Here is a 21993-nt window from a genome sequence, read left to right as displayed (position 1 = left end):
CTGAGTCACAGTCAGGTCTCTATCCCTCTGTGCAATGGAGCTGACATGCAGCAACATACTTTTTCAAGGACAAACTTAGCAGTATATGAGAAACAAATGTTTTGAAACTCAGTACTAAAAATAGATGTTATGACAAACAAACTAATGTTTACTATTTGATCTATGATGCTATGATGCCCATAGATAATACGACATTTTTTATTATCATTTTCATTCATACATCGGCTGTTATAATTACTGATCTATGTTTCACAGTTTGAAATAGAACTTAAAGAGTGACATTATTATCGCACGCATGTGTGTGTCAGTGCAAACATTGCTTTTATTTGTTACACAACGCCATACCAAAAATATATGTATATTAAAGACATGTAGCCTACAAAATAAATGTAAGTGATGAAAGAGCCAGTATTAGATTCCCCCTTGAGATAAAATCATACCAGGCATGAGAAAGTCCTAGCGTAACCCTCAACCATATATAATATATTACCATTTTCTTTCTGAATCAGCACTGGTATAGTTTCCTGCTCACACAATATACAAACTGCTTTCTGAATCACATCTTGCCTTACACAATATACAAACTACTTTCTGAATCACATCTTGCCTTACACAAAATAAAGACTGAATTTTGAAGTCCACCCTGCCTCACAGAGTAAACAGACTGATTTCTGAATCCCATAGTAAAGTACTTGTCCCAACAATACTACATTTTATGGGGTGTCTTGGCAAATACTGATATAAAATGTACACATATGGGTATATACATTATTGTTAGAAAGTAAAATCTATAGAGCCTTTCCACATTTCTGAAAACAATTCAGACACTTACAGTCGCATCTTCAGAGGCAGAAGCTATTATATAGTCATCAAAAGGATTCCACTTGATGTCAAGCACATTTTTCTTGTGGCCACAGATTCTTGGATGCTGGGGATCAATCTTCCCTGTCTGAATAAAAATAAAACATTTTTAATAGCATAATTTTTTATAATTAGTTACATCTCTTATCATCTACAATAATTTTTTTTGTCAATTCAAACACACGAGCATGTACTTCCCGTTGTGAGAACTGTACAGCATTCACTGAGAGCATTCACATTAAGTCCTAATTATTCACTCTAGCAGCAGTACAGGAAAACAAACTCATAATCCTCAAAAAATCTCACATGAACTTTTCTGGCTCAGGGTGCTATGTGTAAGGATTTATCTCAGCAGTATGAGGGTAAGGTATCTAATGTGTGCTACAGTGCCACATATACAACAATGTATGCGTGTGTCTGTCATGTCACACACCTCAACAAACAACAAGGATAACTCTGATGGATGACACCACTTCTTCATGGTTAGAGTGCTGTATAATACTTACAGCAGCTTGTGCCACCTAACAGTACCTTTAGTGGCTAGCATGAGAAGTGTCTCCACAATCAAGGAATATAGGACAATGGAACATATTCTCCAACAATGAAAAAAGATGATATATAATCTTCAAAATCATCTTTTTCCAGTGTGTACTTTAACATACTATAGATGTCTTATATCTCAAAGCCTGATGTAGTTTAAATTAATTGGAATTTAGAATATAACGGAATCATTTTTTTTCACTATTTGGTCCAACAAGGCCCTTCCAGTTCCATGAGCAATCATATCTAAAGCTATAACATGATACACGGCAGGGAAGTGTGCTTATTTTATAGCTTTAAAGATTAGATTTCAAATTATATTAAATAGCTACTTGTGCGACTGCAATAACTTCAGAGCCACACCTTCAAAAACAAGTATCTATGGCGGCCTTTCAGAGGTAGTCTACTTACACTGTTTTGGTACAGCACGCACAAAAGTGCTTTCAAATACTTCACATTTTAAGGCAAAGGACCACTGATATGCAATGGATTTTTTTTTTTACTTGATGACAAATAAAAAGTAACCTGAAATAACTTTCATATAAAGTACTTTGCTACTTCAAATTTTAAATATGCACCATAAAACAAAGTTTACTGCTTGGCAATACAGTTTCAAAACTGGTACATAAAAAAACTAACACATTTTTGTTTTAAACTGTAATGAGAAAATCGTCATAGGTTTCCCCTAAGCTAATGACCAGCAGGGTCTTTACAAACATAGCTGTGCAATCCAACCCTGTTTTGTCCCTGAGTTCCTTGGAGGCATGATATATTAAGGTTATGTGGGAAGATATGTTAGCTGGGGATTAATTTAGTTACTGTTGACCTCTGTCCAACAGAGATATGGGGGCCAGACTGGCGTTAGAAGTATGGCTTATATTTTAGCTTACTGGAACTATGAATGAACTGCCATCATAATACTTCCCAATGAGAAGGTGCACAATTTTTTTTTGCTCCTCACAGGACCTCATCCAATGGGTCCTCTACCTGTACACAGTCAGTCGAACTATTCTAATGAAACAGGAGTCAAGCATTTCTGGGACAGACAAGAGAGCTACAGAAAATTTGTTCTGGACTGGGAATCCTGATTAGCCCTCCATTTCCAAGTGAGAGTCAGGTGTTGAAAAGTGGGTCAACTTGCTGGTTCTGACGGGTAGCCTACCCTCTCCCAGTAGGACTATTCCCTCTCAGCATTTCCTCAAAGCTCCATTACTGCTGTCTCCTAAATGGAAGCAAGCCTTTATATGTCAAGTTCCTCATAGCTTCTAGAGCAACTGTACTTGACTGCATGGGTTTTGCAGGCTTAGACTCCAGTGGGTGTAACACACATAAATGGTTAGCAATTTTCAAGTGTATAGATCTCACTTCTGAATTCGCAACTTTCTTTAACCTGCTTTCTTCACTTACTCACTGAGAAAGATCAGACTTAAAGATAACAAAGTACCATGCATAGGACCTGAATTAACAGACCTCATTAGAAAATGTGACAAAGCTCAGAAAGAGTGGAAGACAGAATCACAAAATACAACCAACAGCAAAGCTATTAACTTCTCAAACATTCCACCAGGTTAAGAGTTAATGTTTCTGCTGAATATTATAGAAATTTACAAACTGCCAATCTTGGTAATCCTTAAATGTTTTGGAATATTATTAAAATTCATAATTTAAACAAAGCCTTCCTAAAAAAGAACTTTTTGAACAATCTCAGCCTTACTGCATTGCATGTCCTCCTCCGCCACCTTTCCACATCCTACCCTTTAACAACTTTCTACCCATAAACCCTCTTTACTATTGTGGAAATTAGTTAAAAATCCCAATTTTACTTCAAACCAATCAGTGGCAAAACTGTAAAAGACCATCTATACAATATAATAAACAGCATACACGGCACAGTAGCGATGCAAGGCAGGAATATATAAGGCAAACAATCGCACAGAAAGGATTTCCACTGAATAAATGTTAAAAACACTGGTTTATTACAGCACAAAAAAATGTTGTAAGCGCTTTCACCTGAATAGGCTTCTTCAGACCATACAATTAAGTCCTCAGCACTCTTAATATACAAAAAAGAGTGCCAAAAAACATTACAAAATCCTTAAAGATACATCACACTAATCATAGTGCTTCAATCACACAATGTCAAAGCTTGACAATAAAATCCTCTTAAAAATAACTAAACTTACATATAAAATAAATATAAAAAAACAAAGTTAAGCACAGCAAAGTGTGCAAACTTCAATATCCTAGATCTCAATAAGGGTCTCAGGGGTACCTTCTCATTCAGTCCAGGGAATAAAACCTGCCCTAAGCCTGACAATCCACCTGGACTCAGCACCTTCCATCCTACCCCTTACATTACCCCCCCGGAACTAATGTGTATAACATCTAACACTTTAAAACAGAAAATGTGTTTATGGTCAGTGGACAAAACATGCTTGGAAAGGACATTAACAGTAGAACAAACCCTTATCTAATAAAGATGTTCCCTTATCCTGTCCTTTAGCCTCCTGTCCGTCTTACCCACATAAAATGCAGTACAGGCGCAACAGGAGGCTAAATAAACCACATGGGAAGAATTACAATCAGCAAACACTCTGACCTCATAACTGTTGCCATAAATGGGGTGATGGAAACAAACATCCTTGTCAATGTGGCAACAGTGGTTACAATGACCACATGGTACAGTACCAATTCTCTCATCAACTCTACCACCCACGATGGGATAGCACAGCAATTTCTTCAAATTCGATCTATTCTTGTAGACAAAACGTGGGGAGGTGCCTACAACATCTCTCACATCCGGATCTACTGTCAAAACACCCCAATGTGATCTAATCACATCTTTTAATCTACCCACATCCTTCGTATAATACAATGGTACTCTAAAACCATGATCTCTTCTCTTGATGGCACCTAAACCACTCTGTCCATCATCTTCATTAATTACTGCACTCTCTGAAAAATAGGATGCAGCACCACATTCTCTTAAAGCAGAGAGTCCTTCTAACCCCCTCTCTATATCAGAAGTTTTATACTCTCTTTCCTTAAACCTTTCACACAAATCCCGAACACCAGCCTCAAAACCCTCCTGACTAGGGTTATACCGAGATGTCCTATAAACCTGACCTTTCACTATGTTACCAAACATGCACCCCAGGTGCATGCTATGCCTGTGAAGAAAGGCATTATGCTGACAAGTCTTCCTATAAACTCCTGTATTTAAAAGGCCACATTCCAACCTCTGGACATAAACATCCAGAAAGGAAATCCATGTCTCAGAAACCTCATGACTGAACTTCAAAAAATGTGTCAAGCCATTAACCCTCTCTATGAACAAAAACAAATCGTCCTTAGTGCCTCTCCAGATAAAAAAACACATCATCAACGTAACGCCTATAAAACATAACATTCCTAGAGAACCCTTCTACATTAAATAAAAACTCAGTCTCCTATGCAGCCATAAAAAGGTTGGCGTAGCTACTGGCACATGAAGTGCCCATAGCCACTCCATCCCTCTGCAAATAACACTGTGAACCAAAACAAAAAATGTTGTTCTCCAGTACAACTTCCAAAAATAAGACCAACAGGTCCACAGCATCACTGCTCAACTCTGACTTAACCTTCAGATAGTGAGACACCAACTGTACTCCCTCCCTGTTTGGAATTACAGTAAAAAGGGAATAAACATCCATCGTAACCAGAAAATAAGGGAGATTAATAGGAACTAGTCTCACACATTCGTACAAATCCAACAGAAACTGTTTCGTATCCCTTAGGATATAAACATTAGCATCAACCACGGGATGTAGAAACCTCTCCACATATAAAGAAAAAGGTTTCAGTGATCCACCCTCTGCCTGCAACAATGGGCATCATGGGTGGACACCCACCATTCTTATGGATCTTTGGTAGGCCCTGTATCACTGGCAAAAGGAGGTCACTAACCAAAAGATATTCATACAACTCACTCATAATAACATTAGTCTTAACTAAGTCATCCAACATCCCCATATCCTCTGTACATGTGCATCCACCATACTGCGCTCTATTAAACAATAAAACCTCTGATCCAACAACATAGATGTCATGGAATCATTATAAAACCCAGTATCCATAACCACCATGGCACCCCCCTTGTCAGCAGGTCTGATGACAAGGGAGGTGTCACTCCTCAACTGCCGCAAGGCTCTCCTCTGTGCATAAGTCAAATTGCCTTTCCTTTTACCGGACCTACCCACCTTTTTCTCCATGTCATATAAATCATTTTCAACCAATTTACTAAAAGCAGCCACCAATGGTGGCACCACTGGCATGTATACACTAGGCTTCTTGAAGGATTTCTCATCAGACATCTGCATCATGTCCTTATACTCCAACTTAAGGCATAGGTTCCTAACAAATAGTTTAAGGAGATCAGTGTTTAGATCTTTACTTTTCTCACTTTGCATTAACAACCTGACCTGGGATGTACCTCATCTTAACTGTATAATGTATGTAGATGGCAGTGTATTAACTAAACCCCACAAAACCTCTTAATTTTTTTCAGCTAGCTACAAAGAAACATCTGCTATATTTGGAATTTGTTTGCTACCAATAAAATGACCTTTACCTAATAAAACTCCACATTAATGATTAGTGGCATATTCAAAAGACTTGTAATAATTTGACCATTTTTCATTTCAGACCTAACTGTTGCTCTTCTTCTTTGTCCTACCCAACAAAGATACCTAAGTATTTCACTGGACCCAAAGCCACTTCTACAATGTCTCATCTGCTTACCATTAAAGCTCACAGATCTATAAATGTATTAATATCCAGACTGTAATATGATTTCTCTGATCACAATCAGGGCCAGACTTTGGTCAACTGTTGCCCTAGGCAAAAGGTCTCCAAAGCAACACCCCCAACACCACCTGGTGCCCCCATCCTGGTCTACATATATCATCCAGATTACTAGAAAAGTGCCTCTGCAAGAGCGGTGCCCTAGGCGGCCGCCAACATGGCCTATGCCTAAGTCTGGCTATGATCACAATACAGCATTGTTACAGACAGGTGAAAATAAAATAATCAGGTTCATTCAGTTAGCCAGCAACAGGGAATATCACTGGCATATACTTCAGAAAGTAAAATGGTTGCCTATCAATACTTAAGGCTCCTTTCTTCTAAGTTTGCTAACTTTCAAGCTGTTTAATGAAGAGTACTGCCTCCCAACTAAATAAAATGATCATTGAAAGCACAACAATATATTTATGAAGTAATTACAACATGTACAGAGTTTTTGTTTGTGAAAAAATCATTTATTAACCTGGCTCTAGCAGTTTGGAACTTTACATCAAGTAATATAACAAAATGTGACAGAGGTCCTATTCAAAAAGTAGTTCAAATCATACTTAAATAAGTCAACAAATGAAATCGTTTTTAGTCGTCATTGTGTGTGTGTATGTGTGTGTGTGAGTATGTGTGTGTGTGTGTAGGTATATATACAGTGGATATAAAAAGTTTACACACACCCTTTAAAATGCCAGGTTTTTGTGATATAAACAAATGAGACTGCAATAAATCATTTCAAAACTTTTCCCACCTTTAATGTGACCTATAACCTGTACAATTAAATTGAAAAACAAGCAAATCTGTTAGGGGAAAAAAATATAAAAAATAAAAAACGTACAATAAGCTGGCTGCGTTAAACTAATACTTTGTTGAAGCACCTTTTGATTTAATGACATTATTCAGTCTTTATGGGTACATACCTGCCAACAATTAAAGAGACTCTAATTGACCCCAAATAAAGTTCAGCTGTTCTAGTAGGATTTTCCTGACATTTAATCAGTTGCTTGCTACAGCAAAAGCCATGGTTCATAGAGAGATTACAAAGCATCAAAGGGATCTCATTGTTGAAAGGTATCAGTCAGGAGAAGGGTACAAAAGAATTTCCAAAGCATTGGATATACTATGGAACACAGTGAAGACAGTCATCAAAAAGTGGAGAAAATATGGAACAGTGACGTTGCAAAGAACTGGATGTCCCTCCAAAATTGATGAAAAGACTAGACGAGAACTGGCTAGGGAGGCTGCCAAGTGACCTACAGCAACACTGAAGGAGTTGCAGGAATTTCTGGCAAGTACTGGTTGTGTACTATATGTGACAATAGTCTTCCGTATTCTCCATATGTCTGGGCTATGGGGTAGGGTTGCAAGACGGAAGCCTTTTCTTATACAAAAAACATCCAGGCCCAGTAAAATTTATAAAACAATACATCAAGTCTCCCAAAAGCATGTGGGAAAATATGTAATGGTTTGATGAGACCAAGGTTGAACTTTTTGGCCACAATTCCAAAAGGTACGGTTGGCACAAAAACAACACCGCATCACCAAAAGAACGCCATCCCCATGGTAAAGCATGGTGGTCGCAGTATCATGCTTTGGAGTTGTTTTTCTTCAGCTGGAACTGGGGCTTTAGTCAAGGTGGAGGGAATTATGAACAGTTCCAAATACCAGTCACTTTTGGCCCAATACCTTCAGGTGTCAGATAGAAATCTGAAGATGAAGAGGAATTTCACCTTTCAACATGACAATGACCCCAAGTATACATCCAAATCAACAAAAGAATGACTTAATCAGAAGAAAATTAAAGTTTTGAAATGGCCCAGCCAGAGCCCAGACCAGAATCCAATAGAAAATCTGTGGGGTGACCTGAAGAGGGCTGTGTACAAGAGATGCCCTCACAATCTGACAGATTTGGAGCGCTTTTGCAAGGAAGAGGGGCAGATATTGCCAAGTCAAGATCTATCATGCTGATAGACTCCTACCCAAGGAGACCGAATGCTGTAATTAAATCAAAAGGTGCTTTAACAAAGTATTATTTTAGGGGTGTGCACACTTATGCAATCAGCTTATTGTACTTTTTTATTTCTTATATTTTTCCCCAAACAGGTTTGGTTGCTTTTCCATTGAATTGTACAGGTTATAGGTCACATTAAAGGTGGGAAAAGTTTTGAAATTATTTATTGTGGTCTCATTTTTTACATTATATGGTATTTTAAAAGGGGTGTGTAAACTTTTTATATCCACTGTATATGTATATGTTATATTGCATATGTGCTTGTGTGTGTGTGTGTGTGTGTGTGTGTGTGTGTGTGTGTGTGTGTGTGTGTGTGTGTGTGTGTCTGAAATTATCTAAATAACATAAGATCAACAGTAAAATGAGTGACAGAAAAATCTCTAAAAGCAAAAAGATCTAAACTGAAAAGATTGACAAAATTGAAGTTATACTAGGGGAGGGTTTATGTCCTTTCCCATCTGCTGTGCATCCTCAGAGTTGGTATATATACTTATCAGGGGGTCTGGTAGGTGGAGCCCCATTGAGAAAATGTACTTCACTTTTGTTTCACTGGTTTTATTTGTGCTTAAATTATGTCATATTTGTCAAACATTTGCAGGGGGGCCCCCTGCTAAGTAGATATATACCAACTCTGAGGTTGCATAACAGTAAAGAAAGGGCATAAACCCTCCCTAAGTATAACTTCAATTTTGTCAGTGTTTTTTATTTTACATGTTTTTCTATCAATCATTTTACTGACAGTCTTGTGTTGTTTAGATCTTTTCAGGTATAGCATATATGTGTGTGTGTGTGTGTGTGTGTGTGTGTGTGTGTGTGTGTGTGTGTGTGTGTGTGTGTGTGTGTGTGTGTCTGTGTAGATGCAGCACATATTTTAATGTTATTGACAGCTTTATTGAACAACTAGTAATGAAATAAGTCTACAAATGTCTGGGCTCAGATATTTTCTTTGATGGCATACTTGTTCCCTTCTAATTTCACTTGTACTTAAAACTAGGACATCTGGTGCTCTTTTGATGACTAAAATGTTACCACCTTAAAATTAATTTGTACACTATGGCATATATGTTATATTTCCAGCTACACTCATATGTGTAAGAAACATGCCTTTCTAGTCAGGAGTTTGAGACACATCCAGTTTAGAGTGAAAAGATGGTTCATTGTTAGCAACGTACAAGACTGGGATAGGGACATAATGTCATGCTGGCAAGGGCGCCCGCAGGCAGATGCAAGGGGGTGCACTTGCACCTCCCTGGAATCGGCTGGGTACTAGATTAATCAATCTTCTTTAATCTTCTTTTAATTAAAAAAAAAAAAAAAGTTTTGTTTAGGGCGTTCTTCTCATAGGCGCTGGAACTATAGGGTGAAGGGGATGGAGCACCCCCCCACCACACACACTTTTACAGCTGCAAAACAACACAGAGGACGCATTTATACGTTGAATTTAAACACAAAAGTGTGCGGGACTCAACACACACAGGTAAGCTTATGGCTCCGTTTACTGAAGCTGCTCTGCTGGACTGGTGTTTCGTTTACTTTACTAAGCTGGTGCAATGTAAGCTTAAGGCTCTTTCTGAAGTAGGTGCTATTAAGGCTACATTTTTACTTTACTTACTGAAGGTGGTGTGTCCGTTTACTTTCTGAAGCTGCCTCAACACTCACTGGTAAGCTTAAGGTTCCGTTTACTGAAGCTGCTCCATTTTTACTTTATGTATTGAAGCTGGTGTGTGTGTGCTTAAGGCTCTGTTTACTGAAGCTGTTCTGTTGGTGCTCACTTTATTTTTTGAAGCTGGTGCCATGCTGTGTAAGCTTAAGGCTCTTAATGAAGCTGGTTTGTCGTTTATTTTACTTTCTGAAGCTGCCTTAACACTCATGGGTAAGCTTAAGGCTCCGTTTACTTTACTGGTGCTGTGTAAGCTTAGGGCTCGCTCATTTATTGAAGCTTCTGTTTTTGCTTTATCTACTGAAGCTGTCATTTTTGCTTTATCTACTGAAGCTGCCGTTTTTAATTTTTGTACTGAAGCTGCCATTACTTTATGTACTGAAGCTGCTCCCAAAGCTGAGCAGATCTCTGTGCAAGGCACGTATTATGCCATTCCATTGCCTATGCTGAGTGATCACATCCAGTTTCCGCTTTACAAATTCTAGATCTGTCGGGGAAGCCTGTCAGATGTTGCCCTGTGTACCCACAGATGTGGTGTTTGGGTTCGTTGTTCCCAACGTGAGTTATTAGGACATATAAGCAGTGAGTAGGATATATCTGTAAGGGATCTGCATTTTTCATAGATTTAGATTCAGATTATTGCATTATCATACACTGAAATAAATGTTTGAGGAATGTTTAATGCAGATCTGCATTCTATGTCATCAGATGAATTTCTAGCATTTATCTTTTGTATTATATTGTTGACTAGGTAGGTGGGCTATTCCACAGACCCTTATCAGTCATGACTCAGGCTCAAAACAGAGCAGTACAAACATAATAAAACAGATGGCTGATTGAGTAATGTATACAGGACTGTTGATGTTATTACAAAGTGTTTATATACAGTCAGTTTTTCATGGTTATAATAAAGATGCATAGTGTGTACATATCTATGGTTAGGGTCTACTGATGCACTGCTGTGCCTCCCATGACTGTACTCCTATACAATTATTTAACTGATTTGTAATTTATTTACTGGGTAAGAAGATTGGTCCATGTCAAGTGTATTTTGCAGCTACATCCTGACTACTTGGAGAAGGATACATGCAATATATGGGGGCAGTTTTTAGAGTAGCCAGTCAACCAGCAAATTTATTTTTATTCTTACTGGTAGTCTATTCTTCTTCTGTCTTTTCTTTTAATACTTCTGCCCTTTTTTCCTGATGTTTGCAGATGACATTGTGATCTGTAGTGAGAGTAGGGAACAGGTGGAGGAGACCCTGGAGAGGTGGAGATATGCTCTAGAGAGAAGAGAAATGAAGGCCAGCAGGACTAAGAATATATGTGTGTGAATGCGAGGGAGGATAGAGGAATGGTGAGGATGCAGGGAGTAGAGGTGGCAAAGGTGGATGAGTTTAAGTACTTGGGATCAACAGTTCAGAGTAATGGTGAGCGTGGAAGAGAGCTGAAGAAGAGAGTACAGGCAGGATGGAGTGGGTGGAGAAGAGTGTCAGGAGTGACTTGTGACAGATGAGTACCAGTAAGAGTGAAAGGCAAGGTCTACAAGAGGGTGGTGAGGCCAGCTATGTTATATGGGCTAGAGACAGTGGCATTGACAAAAAGGCATGAGTCAGAGCTTGATGTGGCAGAGCTGAAGATGTTAAGATTTCCACTGGGTGTGACGAGGATGGACAGAATTAGGAATAAGTATATTAGAGAGTCAGTCCAAGTTGGAAGGTTTGGAGACAAAGCCAGAGAGGCAAGATTACGTTGGTTTGGACATGTGCTGAGCAGGGATGCAGAGTATATTGGGAAAAAGATGCTAAGGATGAAGCTGCCAGGTAACAGGAAAAGAGGAAGGCCTAAGATAAGGTTTATGGATGTGGTGAGAGAGAACATGCAGATGGTTGGTGTGACAGAGCAAGATGCAGAGGACAGGAAGAAATTGAAACAGTTGATCTGCTGTGGCGACCCCTAATTGGAGCAGCCGAAAGAAGAAGAAGATTCTTGCTAAAAGTTTGTGGACACTAATCACTAGTACTATTGGTCATCATTTGTGTAATTCTTTAGCTTCCATTTTTTATAAGCACCTTATTAGAAGCAATTGTTTATTAGCATTAATGACTTTTTGCATGTCATTCCACATATATCACTATTCAAGACATGCCATTAATTTAAACATCACACCCAGAACTCAGCATGAGGTACGTGTGTGTGTGTGTGTGTGTGTGTGTGTGTGTGTGTGTGTGTGTGTGTGTGTGTGTGTGTGTGTGTGTGTATACTTTGCTCTGTTCCTTTTAAAATTTGTGGTTTTGTGGCAAATCAGTGAATTCACTAAATAATTATAGCCCTTTAAGTTTCAGTCTTCCTTTTTGGAAACACATGGTAACAAAAAACACTATTTCAACAACTTTCTAAGATTATACAAGCAATGTTTAAAATGTGTCGCTGGTTTTGTACCTTTGCCCTCCCCCCAATAAATTTTGGCTTTTTCCAGATTTCTTCTGCTGTGAAATTGAGTGATTTAGTTGTGTCAAGTGGATGCTGCAGCGGTAGTGTTGTCTCACAGCAAGAGGTTCTCTGGTTTAATTCTTGGCTAGCGTGCCATCTGTGCAGAGTCTGTATGTCTTCCCTGTGTTCATGTGGGTTTCCTCTGGGTGCTCTGGTTTCCTCCCATGTTACAAAGACATACATCTGAAGCATTTCTCCCTGGGCCTCTGCTGAAAATTGGCTTTGTTCCACGTCAGACTTTCTTGGTAAATAAATGTTAAATAAAAATTTTTTCAAAGAGCGGAGAGCTTCAGGGGTAGAGAAGTTTAGTGTTGCTTAATCTGTTTGCATTGTTAGTAGCACAACAGGTAGTAGCCTTACTTTTGATGCAGAAGGCTATGGGTTCTACTCCCAGAGTATTTAGATGGATTGCTGATACTGTACTGTGTTGTACTTTAAAGGGAGTGGATGCTGCATTCCAGTGAGTGCCCTCCTTTGGAGGAGTTACCTAGTAACTATGAAGCTGTTATCAGTTTGCAATCCATTCCCTATTGCAATATTACTAGCTTATCATTTTTAATGTAACATAGGCAATTTATTCTTCAAGGGCAACAACCACTTTATTTATACATGAAACAATAAAATATAAAGTTGTTTCCTAGCAGCAGCCTGTTCATTATTTAGAAATACCTTTAATGTGGAATTATTTAGATGACTTACTTCTGCAGAGATTTTGTGTATTTACTGATATTGGTGGATTGTAATGACAGAAGTTTAAATGGCCTTTTATAGTTCAAATTTTCTGAAATGGGTAGTTTTTTCATTATTGGTTCATACAGTTTGTTTCATTGCTTACTAGAAGACTGTTCAAAACTAGAAATTTAAAACCCATTCTAACAACTGGTGCTGTATTATACAAGGAATATAATTTAATAAAATCAGGAAGGTGAATAAAAGAATGCATACATGTATGCATGGCCCTAAAAATGTGTTTGAAAACAGCCCAGAGGAAAGTGTGTGAGGCTCAAAATCATGGGCAAATTTTAAGCTTTACTCTTGTTACCAAAGCAATGAATTATGGTAAGACAGTTCACACCACATTACATTGACCTGGCCAAGCCTTTTGACACAATCCCCTACTCAGGTGTAGTACAAAAGATGAATAATGTAGGAGAAAACACACCACATTACTTTGACCTGGCCAAGCCTTTTGGCACAATCCCCTATGCAGGTGTAGTACAAAAGATGAATAATGTAGGAGAAAACACTTGCGTCACTAGCTGGATTGCCAGCTTGCTCACAGGATGCAGGAGATCAAAATAGGGAAAGTGACGAGTCACCAGTGGAGTCCCCCAGGGTTCAATGCTGAGATTTTCTGTTTGGCATATACATTTCAAAAGTAGAAGGAAATACCAAAGGGCTTTGACTGGCTAAGTTTGAGATAACTGCAAGCTAAAAGCAGTTATTAAATCCCCGAATGACTTGACCATCATACATGAAGTTTTGTCCCAAATAATAACTGGTGTCAAAGTCATGACAATGCCCTCTGAGAACTGACCCAATTGTTTGGCATTTGGGAACTTGTGTGTACAGTGACCTAACCTTTGACCAACATGTGCCCAGAGTTATAAGAAAGCCTTTCTATATTGCACAGGTTATAAACAAATTGTGACTAGATCTAGAGATGATGATGTCCATCTTTACAAAGCCCTCATTAGGTCAATCATTTTGTATAATGCCCGCTTTGGCATGTATCTGTCCATCCCCATGAAACAATTGGAATACCTTCAGAGATACCTTACTAAAAGGATACAAGTCCTAAACAATATGTCTTGCATGGATCACCTCAAAGATTTATTACTATACTCAGTATCCTACAGAGTGCTTAGAGGTGACATGTCTGGCATAGGAGGCATCCTCCGACCTAATACAGATAGACCCACTGAACATCAGCAAGTCAAGTGGCATCAGAAATACTAAGTCCAGGTATCTAAAATGAATGCTGTGGAGAGCTGGATATATATCACAGAGGCTAACACTGTTCCAGAATAGACTATCCATAAAAATGAAACAAAGCTCATCTGTCCATATTCAAATGCAACTTGGATCCAAGGATGGGTAATAGAAAATGTGCTCCAGGATTGCTTCTCATGCCACTAATGGATAGAGGCAATTCCTAAATGCTGCATCCTTACATGGGTCCCCTCAAATTATCTATGGTATGATGAATTATTCTCACTAGGGCTAATATATAATTATCAGCCATGGGATAGGTAAGACCAATCAGAAAATGTTATTTCAAGCACCAAAAGGTAATTCTCTAAGCTTAAAATGTCCTCCAGGTGAACCTATGTTGTAGTAAATAAATAGTTATAAAAAATTGCCCTTTTTAGATCACTAAGTGCCCCTCTCTCCCTCTGCCCCCCCCCCCCAGTCTTCAACAGCTTCCGGCACCTATGGTTCTTCTTTAAGAAAGCCTTCAAGTCCAGTGACACTTTTGCGTCTGTGCCATGGGTGCCGGATTTGCATGCTGACATCATCATGCGGCGCACGTATGTTCAGGTTTGCGAGCAGGAACTGAAATGGACAGTTTCTGCGTATCTAATGGGTTAGCAGCGAGGAGAAATGGACAGTTTCTGCTTACCTGATGGGTTAGCCGTGAGGACTGCAGATGGAGTCTGGATGCTTTTCAGAGTGAGTAAGCTGGCAGAATGAAACTGTGTGTGTTTGGGTGTGTGTGTGTGTGTGTGTGTGTGTGTGTGTGTGTGTGTGTGTGTGTGTAACATCTGGTGGCTAGAGGTACTCAGGCTCAAATCCTGTACCTTGGGTACAGGTAAAAAGAGCCTAAAGTCCCTAGCCACCATCACTTGTGAATTTATGCCTCACATTTATGTTCTGTTCCTCTGGTTTTCAGGAGTGGTAAAACAAAACCTTTTATTCTAGCAATTTTCTAAGATTATAAAATTAGTATTTGAAATGTGTCCCTATTTTGGTTCCCCCATTATTGGCGTTGTTCTGTATTTTTGTGCTAAGAGGTTGAGAGCTATGGTGAGAAGTGAGAACTGAATTCACTAAATGATATGATAGCCATTTAAGGTTGTCTTCTTGTCTTTCAAGAAACTGCTGGTTTAGCTTAGTGGTATGTTGCTCTGACTGTAGTGCACAAAGTTCTGGGTTTGAGACTTGGTAGTGAAATGTATGGTCGTAATACATTTTATGCAAGCAACTTTCCAAAATTATACAAGCAATGTTTAAAATATGTCCCTGGTCCCCCCTATTGAAAATAAGTTCAAAAAGCTGCGCAACATGCCTATGGCTTACACTACTGTGATTCTGTATTTATATATTGTGTGTAGAAGTAGACTGTTACCATGGAAATGTTCTGAATAGGGCAGTTTTGTCATTATTGATGCATGCAATTTGCTTCATTGCCTACTGGAAAAATGTTCAAACAATAAATTTAAAATGCAGTTGTGTGTGGAAGTAGACTGTTATCATGGAAATGTTCTGACTAGGGCAGTTTTGTCATTATTGGTTCATGCATTTTGCTTCATTGCCTACTGGAAAAATGTTCAAGCAATAAATTTAAAATGCAGTTGTGTGGAAGTAGACCTTTTTGATAGAAATGTTCTGAATAGGGCAGTTTTGTCATTATTGTTTAATACATTTTTGTTTCATTGCCTACTGGAAAAATGTTTAAACAATAAATTTAAAATGGGCTCTAACTTAAGTCTAACAAGTGTGCTGTATTATGCAAGGGATATAATTCAATTATTATACAGTATAATTAATACAGCCAGGAAGGTGAATCAAAGAACTTTTGCATGGTTCTAAAAATGTGTGCAAGGAGCCTATGATTTGAAAACAGCCCAAAGGTAAACTTACCCTGCCACTGGCCAGATGCATTTTCTTTGAATGTGGGTTTCAATGCTGTTTCAGTGAATGTGGGTTTCAAAGGTAAAGTTTTAATGCTAAGTCTGTTTTCATTGTAAGACTATTGCTTTGTTTAGGTTTAGTAAATGTCTATCAGTGTTTGTGCTATAAAATTTGAAATAAAAGTTGTAAATGAAATCCAAATATCTGTAATCATTGTAGAAGTAAAGCATAAAACAGTATGCTATGCACACTGAGAGATTTGAACAGTGTCTATGACAAATGGGGAGAAATAGCCAAGTTATGGGACTCTGGAATGGCTGTGTGGGTGGGGGTGGTGGGGCTGAGTGCATGGAGGGGGTGGGGCTGCGTGGGCAGAGGGGGTGGGGCTGCATGGGCGAGGGTCTGGGTTTGCACCCCCCTGCAAAAAATCCTGCAGGCTCCCTTGCATGCTGGCTACAGGTATGATGTATAAATACAAGACAAATGTCAGATATGTATAGTGGTTTAACGATCATGCATTATCATGATGAGCAAATGAAGAGATATACATGCAGAGCTGCTTACTTTTAGATGCTTTACTGACATCTGGCATTCACCCTCAGATCACATGACCCACTGTACTTTTTTATGTGCAATTCTCTTAAAGGAATACTGAGCCTTTTCACATACCACAGTATACAGTACCCTCCTTACTTTAAAATTAGACGTACATATTATACAACACTTTTAACATTCTATTTAAAGTACTTTGAAATACTATAACCTGAAAGCAGAGTATGTGAATTGTGTGATTATTGCAAACAACAGTGAAAACATTGCAAAAATAAATTTCAGTTAATTGAAGTAATGGTAAATGACTGTTATTAAACAACCTTCCATATCATGAGCATTTAAAGTCGCTATCTTGTTTATTACTGTCGCAGGTATTATAATTCTCACTCATTCTGGCAGCAAACGAACCCTGTGCAATGTCCTCTCAAAATAAAGAATTCATAGTAGACCCAGGACTAGGTACTTAAGAAGTCTTCAGAGAAAATTCAAACATAACCCTGTCAGGGTTTTAGTTCACCAGTAAATATCTGCATTCATCTGCACATCTGGTAATTTAAACAAATGTCTTCTGTTTATGCAGCAAAGTTGTATATCAAAGTTATGTACAAAAACAGAATACTATTGAACAGGGGGGTGTAGTTTCTGTTTATTTACAAAATTAATTGGGGAATCTTGACTTACTGTTACTCCTTCCCCTCCTTTTAAAATGGAAAGCTTCTTTGAAAACTCATCATAGTAGAATTGTTTTTTGCTTTCTTTCCTGTAACAGCTTCTCATGATTTGCTTACTTTCTGGTATAAGCAATGAAAATTATGTGGACAATTTGAACATGAAACATCAACCCATAAATAACTATGCTGGTGACAATCGTATCGACTGTAATGAAGCATTTCTGTTTTAAAAATAAACACGTGACAATTTGCCGACTCTAATTTCTGTGAAATACTTTTCACAGTTTGGATCTTTCTATCAACTTGTTCCTTGGACTGAGAATATCTATGACTTAAAGTAACAAGTCTAAATTCATGTCTGAATTCGAATACCTGAAAAAATGATGAAATGTTTGACTCACAAACTGAAGACCATTCTAAAATAAAACCACCTCCGCTTGCTTATACCATAAAGGGTACCCTCCAATAGCTCCTCGAACACCAAAAAACTGTAAATGTCATACCACAAATGTGTCAGCCACTCGTTGTACTAAAATAAACTGTAACTTTAATAAACAACGTAAACAACATAAACAAACACGACTGGGATTGAGCGCGCTTTCATCTATCTCGTCAAGACTTCATCAGAATCCATTGTGTCAACTGATAACATGCCTTAAATACAATGCCAGCTGATTAATAGATTGAATAACAACTTATTAGTTTTAAATATAAAACAATTTTTGACAAACGTTTTAAAACATTTCAAAAAGAATCAATTCAAAATGCTGAATCAAAAATATATATAACATTGTACAAAATACAAGCATTTATGTATATGCCAAATGTTAAAAATCCTTATCTAAAAATGTGTATAAAAATATAAACAGTAAAAAACTATTAACTGTATTACATATATTGTCTTGTATAAATTAAATACATAAAAAGTGCTTCAATTGTCACCAAAAATACATAAATCAACCTTTGTATATGTATACATACTTTATATTTATATATATATATGGTAACCTTTGTGTATATTATTTAAGTATACCTCATCAACTCTGTAACAATGTAACAGTATAATTATAAGTTATAAATTTAAGTAAAGAATAGTAAAGAATAGTAGTGGCCCTCGGAAACATCCTCCCTAAATGTCCATGTTCCCACACAAATACTCTTTAACTCAATTTGGGGTTATTGGCCAAAAGTTTAAGAGCAGGTTTAATAGAGAGGTGGTCGTTCATCCCATTGGAACCACAGGCATCAAGCCTGAGTTGCCAAATCAATTCTCTGTATTCTAGTAGGGACTCCCAATCACCTCCCCTATCACTTCTTTTTACCTCTTCAAGGACCCAGAACTTAATATTGGCTTTTTCACACACCTCAGTATGCCTATAAAGGGCATTATTGTCATTTCGTTTATTTATGTCTCATTATGTCTCTTATTTATGTTTAAGTTGTTATTCAATCTATTAATCAGCTGGCATTGTATTTAAGGCATGTTATCAGTTGACACAATGGATTCTGATGAAGTCTTGATGAGATAGATGAAAGCGCGCTCAATCCCAGTCGTGTTTGTTTATGTTGTTTACGTTGTTTATTAAAGTTACAGTTTATTTTAGTACAACGAGTGGCTGACACATTTGTGGTACGACATTTACAGTTTTTTGGTGTTCGAGGAGCTATTGGAGGGTACCCTTTATGGTATAAGCAAGCGGAGGTGGTTCTATTGGTTTCATCTTTTCTGGCGTGGAGGATTTGGTTATTTTGTGTAACCGCTGGTGTTTACGAGGGATCCCCATGGAAAAAGATAATTCGTTGTTAAGCCAACTTCTTAGGCTTATTCATAGCCACTCGCAAGGCTGTAATGATTCAGGCAGTTTGTTGGGCACAAACGAGTCTATTCCCTGTGCTCAAGGAAGTCCCAAAGAGACCGAGAGGCCAATGATGACATCACGGACAGTTACGGAGGGTGAAGGTAGCGTTTTAAACTACAACAATGGCTATGGTGAACGCTCGAACAACCCGGTTCGTGTTGGACTATCTAAAGACAATGTTCCGAGTAAAAACAACCCCTTGGATGCGTATAAAAACATTTCATTCTCGGAATGGCTTGGTAAATCCTTTACAGCGACTATGCAGGACAAAGAAAAAGAAAAAACCGCCAGGGACAATTACAGTTACAAGGACAAATGTAAGCTATTTGAAACTGAATTATTTAAGTATAAAAATTTGTGTTTAGAGAACTGGTACTTGACGCAATGCGTCGAACATAACATCGTACCAAAAGGACTGAGACTGAGTAAATACCCCAATAATACACGGGGGAATGAAAAATTATTTAAAACTATATCTGATTTACTTAATGAATGTGGAATTTCTATTTTAAAAGCGATGATAAGTAGTAATACTGAAATAGTAGAGGACATTAAAAAACGCATAGATGTTTTGCAATTAGACATCACTAAAGATTTATTTTTTACAGTGCAAGAATATAAGGATGTGTATTGTAAAGTGCTTCATGATGTAGATGTTAATGTAACCAAAAACTACAAGAGGAAATTAAGGAAAATAGAACGAGAGCTACACGATTACAGAGAGGGTAAGGCATATATGGATCATGGGAAATTTTATAGGAAGAAGTCCTACAATGACAAAGTGTCTAATGGAAATGACGGTTTCGGTAGAAGGTTTGAACCTGAACCTCATTACTTACATAGGGCTCATGGCCAGGAAAGGGGGCCTAATTATGTTAGCCCTAATTATGGAGATGAGGACTTTGCAAGGGAAGTAGAACCCGACCATGGTTACCCTTTGGGGGAAGGGGGAGAGGGAGTGAGACGGTCGGAGAGACTGAAAAAACAGAATCACCCTTTTTCCTATGCAGAGGCAGCAGGGAACCAATACTCAAGAAAACGGGGGACGAACAACTACAGATAGAGTTTGGTTTAAATGTGACCGTTCCAACTGTTATGGATCATGGGAATTCTTTAAACAGTAGTTATAGTAATGTGATTTCAGACAATGTGAATACATGGTGTGATACTGAAGAGCCAGGGGAACTGGACATAAGTAATGATGGAAATACTAATTCCATCAAATGTAAAATTAGTGTGGACAACAATTTCTACATTTACAATTTCACTGATTTAGAGGTCACCACTTCCTTTTTTGGGCTTTTTACAAAAGGTTTTTCGTTTATTCCCATAAAAAAACCAAAAATGGTTGATTTACTACTAGATGTCAAATTATTTACAAGAAAGTTACATTTTAAGACTTTATTTAAACATGAAGTAAATATGAATACAAATACATTAAAAAGGAAGAGTGTATTCAATCCTCCCTTGCAACATGACATTGCTAATTTTGAGACCCATGTATTATACATGATTAGGGAAGGATATAAAAGGGATGACGGAATAAAAGAATTTAGTAACTTGACAGATGAAGAAGTTACTATTTTGAAAAAGTTACAGAGTAATGATAAAATAAGGATCATGAAACCCGACAAAGGGGGAGGTGTGGTTCTGATGGACCACTGGGACTATACCCGTAGGATGCTTGATATTCTCAACACAGGGGATAGATACCGGATAGCGTCTAGAAACGAGATGAATATTTGTTACAAGAAAATAGACCTTTGGTTGGAAGACAATCTCCTACAAGGTCTAATAGATTTGGACTTGTACAATTACTTCAAAGTTTCTAAACCTGTAATTCCGGAGATATTCGGCATCCCTAAAATACATAAAGATGTCCAAAACCCCCCTTTTAGACCGATTGTGACTTCCCAGTGTTCCAAAACACAGCCCCTAGCCATTTTTATAGACACCAAATTAAAGAATTTTCATTTGGACTATAGACATATACTTATTGATTCATGGGACTTTCTTACTAAATTTAATGCTGTTCCATACAATGAAGATTTTGTTTTTGTAACAATTGATGTCCGATATTTATTCTCTGTAATACCACATGACATAGGTCTAACTTGGTTTGAACACATGTTAGTTGAATTCAACCTTTGTAATACAACTGACTTCAGGTTAATACTTGAAAACATGGAGTTGGTGTTGAAAAACAATTTCCTCTATTTCCAGGGTGATATATACCACCAGACGGGCGGGGTGGCAATGGGTTCTTCCTGTGCCCCCACCTACGCCAATATTATAATGCTTTTTTGGGAGCTGGAATATGTTTTTAAATCCAATTTTTGGGAAAATGTTACTACATATTTCAGGTTTTTGGATGATATTTTCATCGTTTGGAAAGGTACTGTGGAACAAGTAGAGGAATTTATTCATTATTTACACACAACTACTACTTTCTTGGAATTTACTTTTCAATACAACAAGGAACAGATAAACTATCTTGATGTGACAATTATAAAGAATAAATTGAGTAAAAAATATGAATCTCGAATCTTTAGAAAGGAATGTTTTTCAAATTCATATGTTCATTTTGAAAGTGATCATCCTCTGTACCTAAGGAGAAATATAGTTAAAGGTCAGATGATTAGGGCCTCCCGTATGACTAGT

The 21993-nt window shown here is 37.8% G+C and overlaps 1 protein-coding gene across 2 annotated transcripts in view; it reads right to left on the bottom strand.

Annotated features, from left to right (window-relative positions):
- LOC122793164 (coronin-2A-like) overlaps positions 1 to 21993 on the bottom strand; it is a 2539836-nt gene that overhangs the window by 304932 nt on the left and 2212911 nt on the right. For both annotated transcript variants that reach the window (XM_044060980.1, XM_044060981.1), the window contains one exon: positions 833 to 949. In XM_044060980.1, the coding sequence (XP_043916915.1) occupies positions 833 to 949 (117 nt within the window). The remainder of the gene's footprint in view (positions 1 to 832; positions 950 to 21993) is intronic.

This window comes from Protopterus annectens, chromosome 2.part0 (genome assembly GCF_019279795.1).
Source record: "Protopterus annectens isolate FY-2018-M chromosome 2.part0, PAN1.0, whole genome shotgun sequence".
NCBI classification, from domain to species: Eukaryota; Metazoa; Chordata; order Ceratodontiformes; family Protopteridae; genus Protopterus; species Protopterus annectens.
This window is presented reverse-complemented; position numbering and strand designations above follow the sequence as displayed.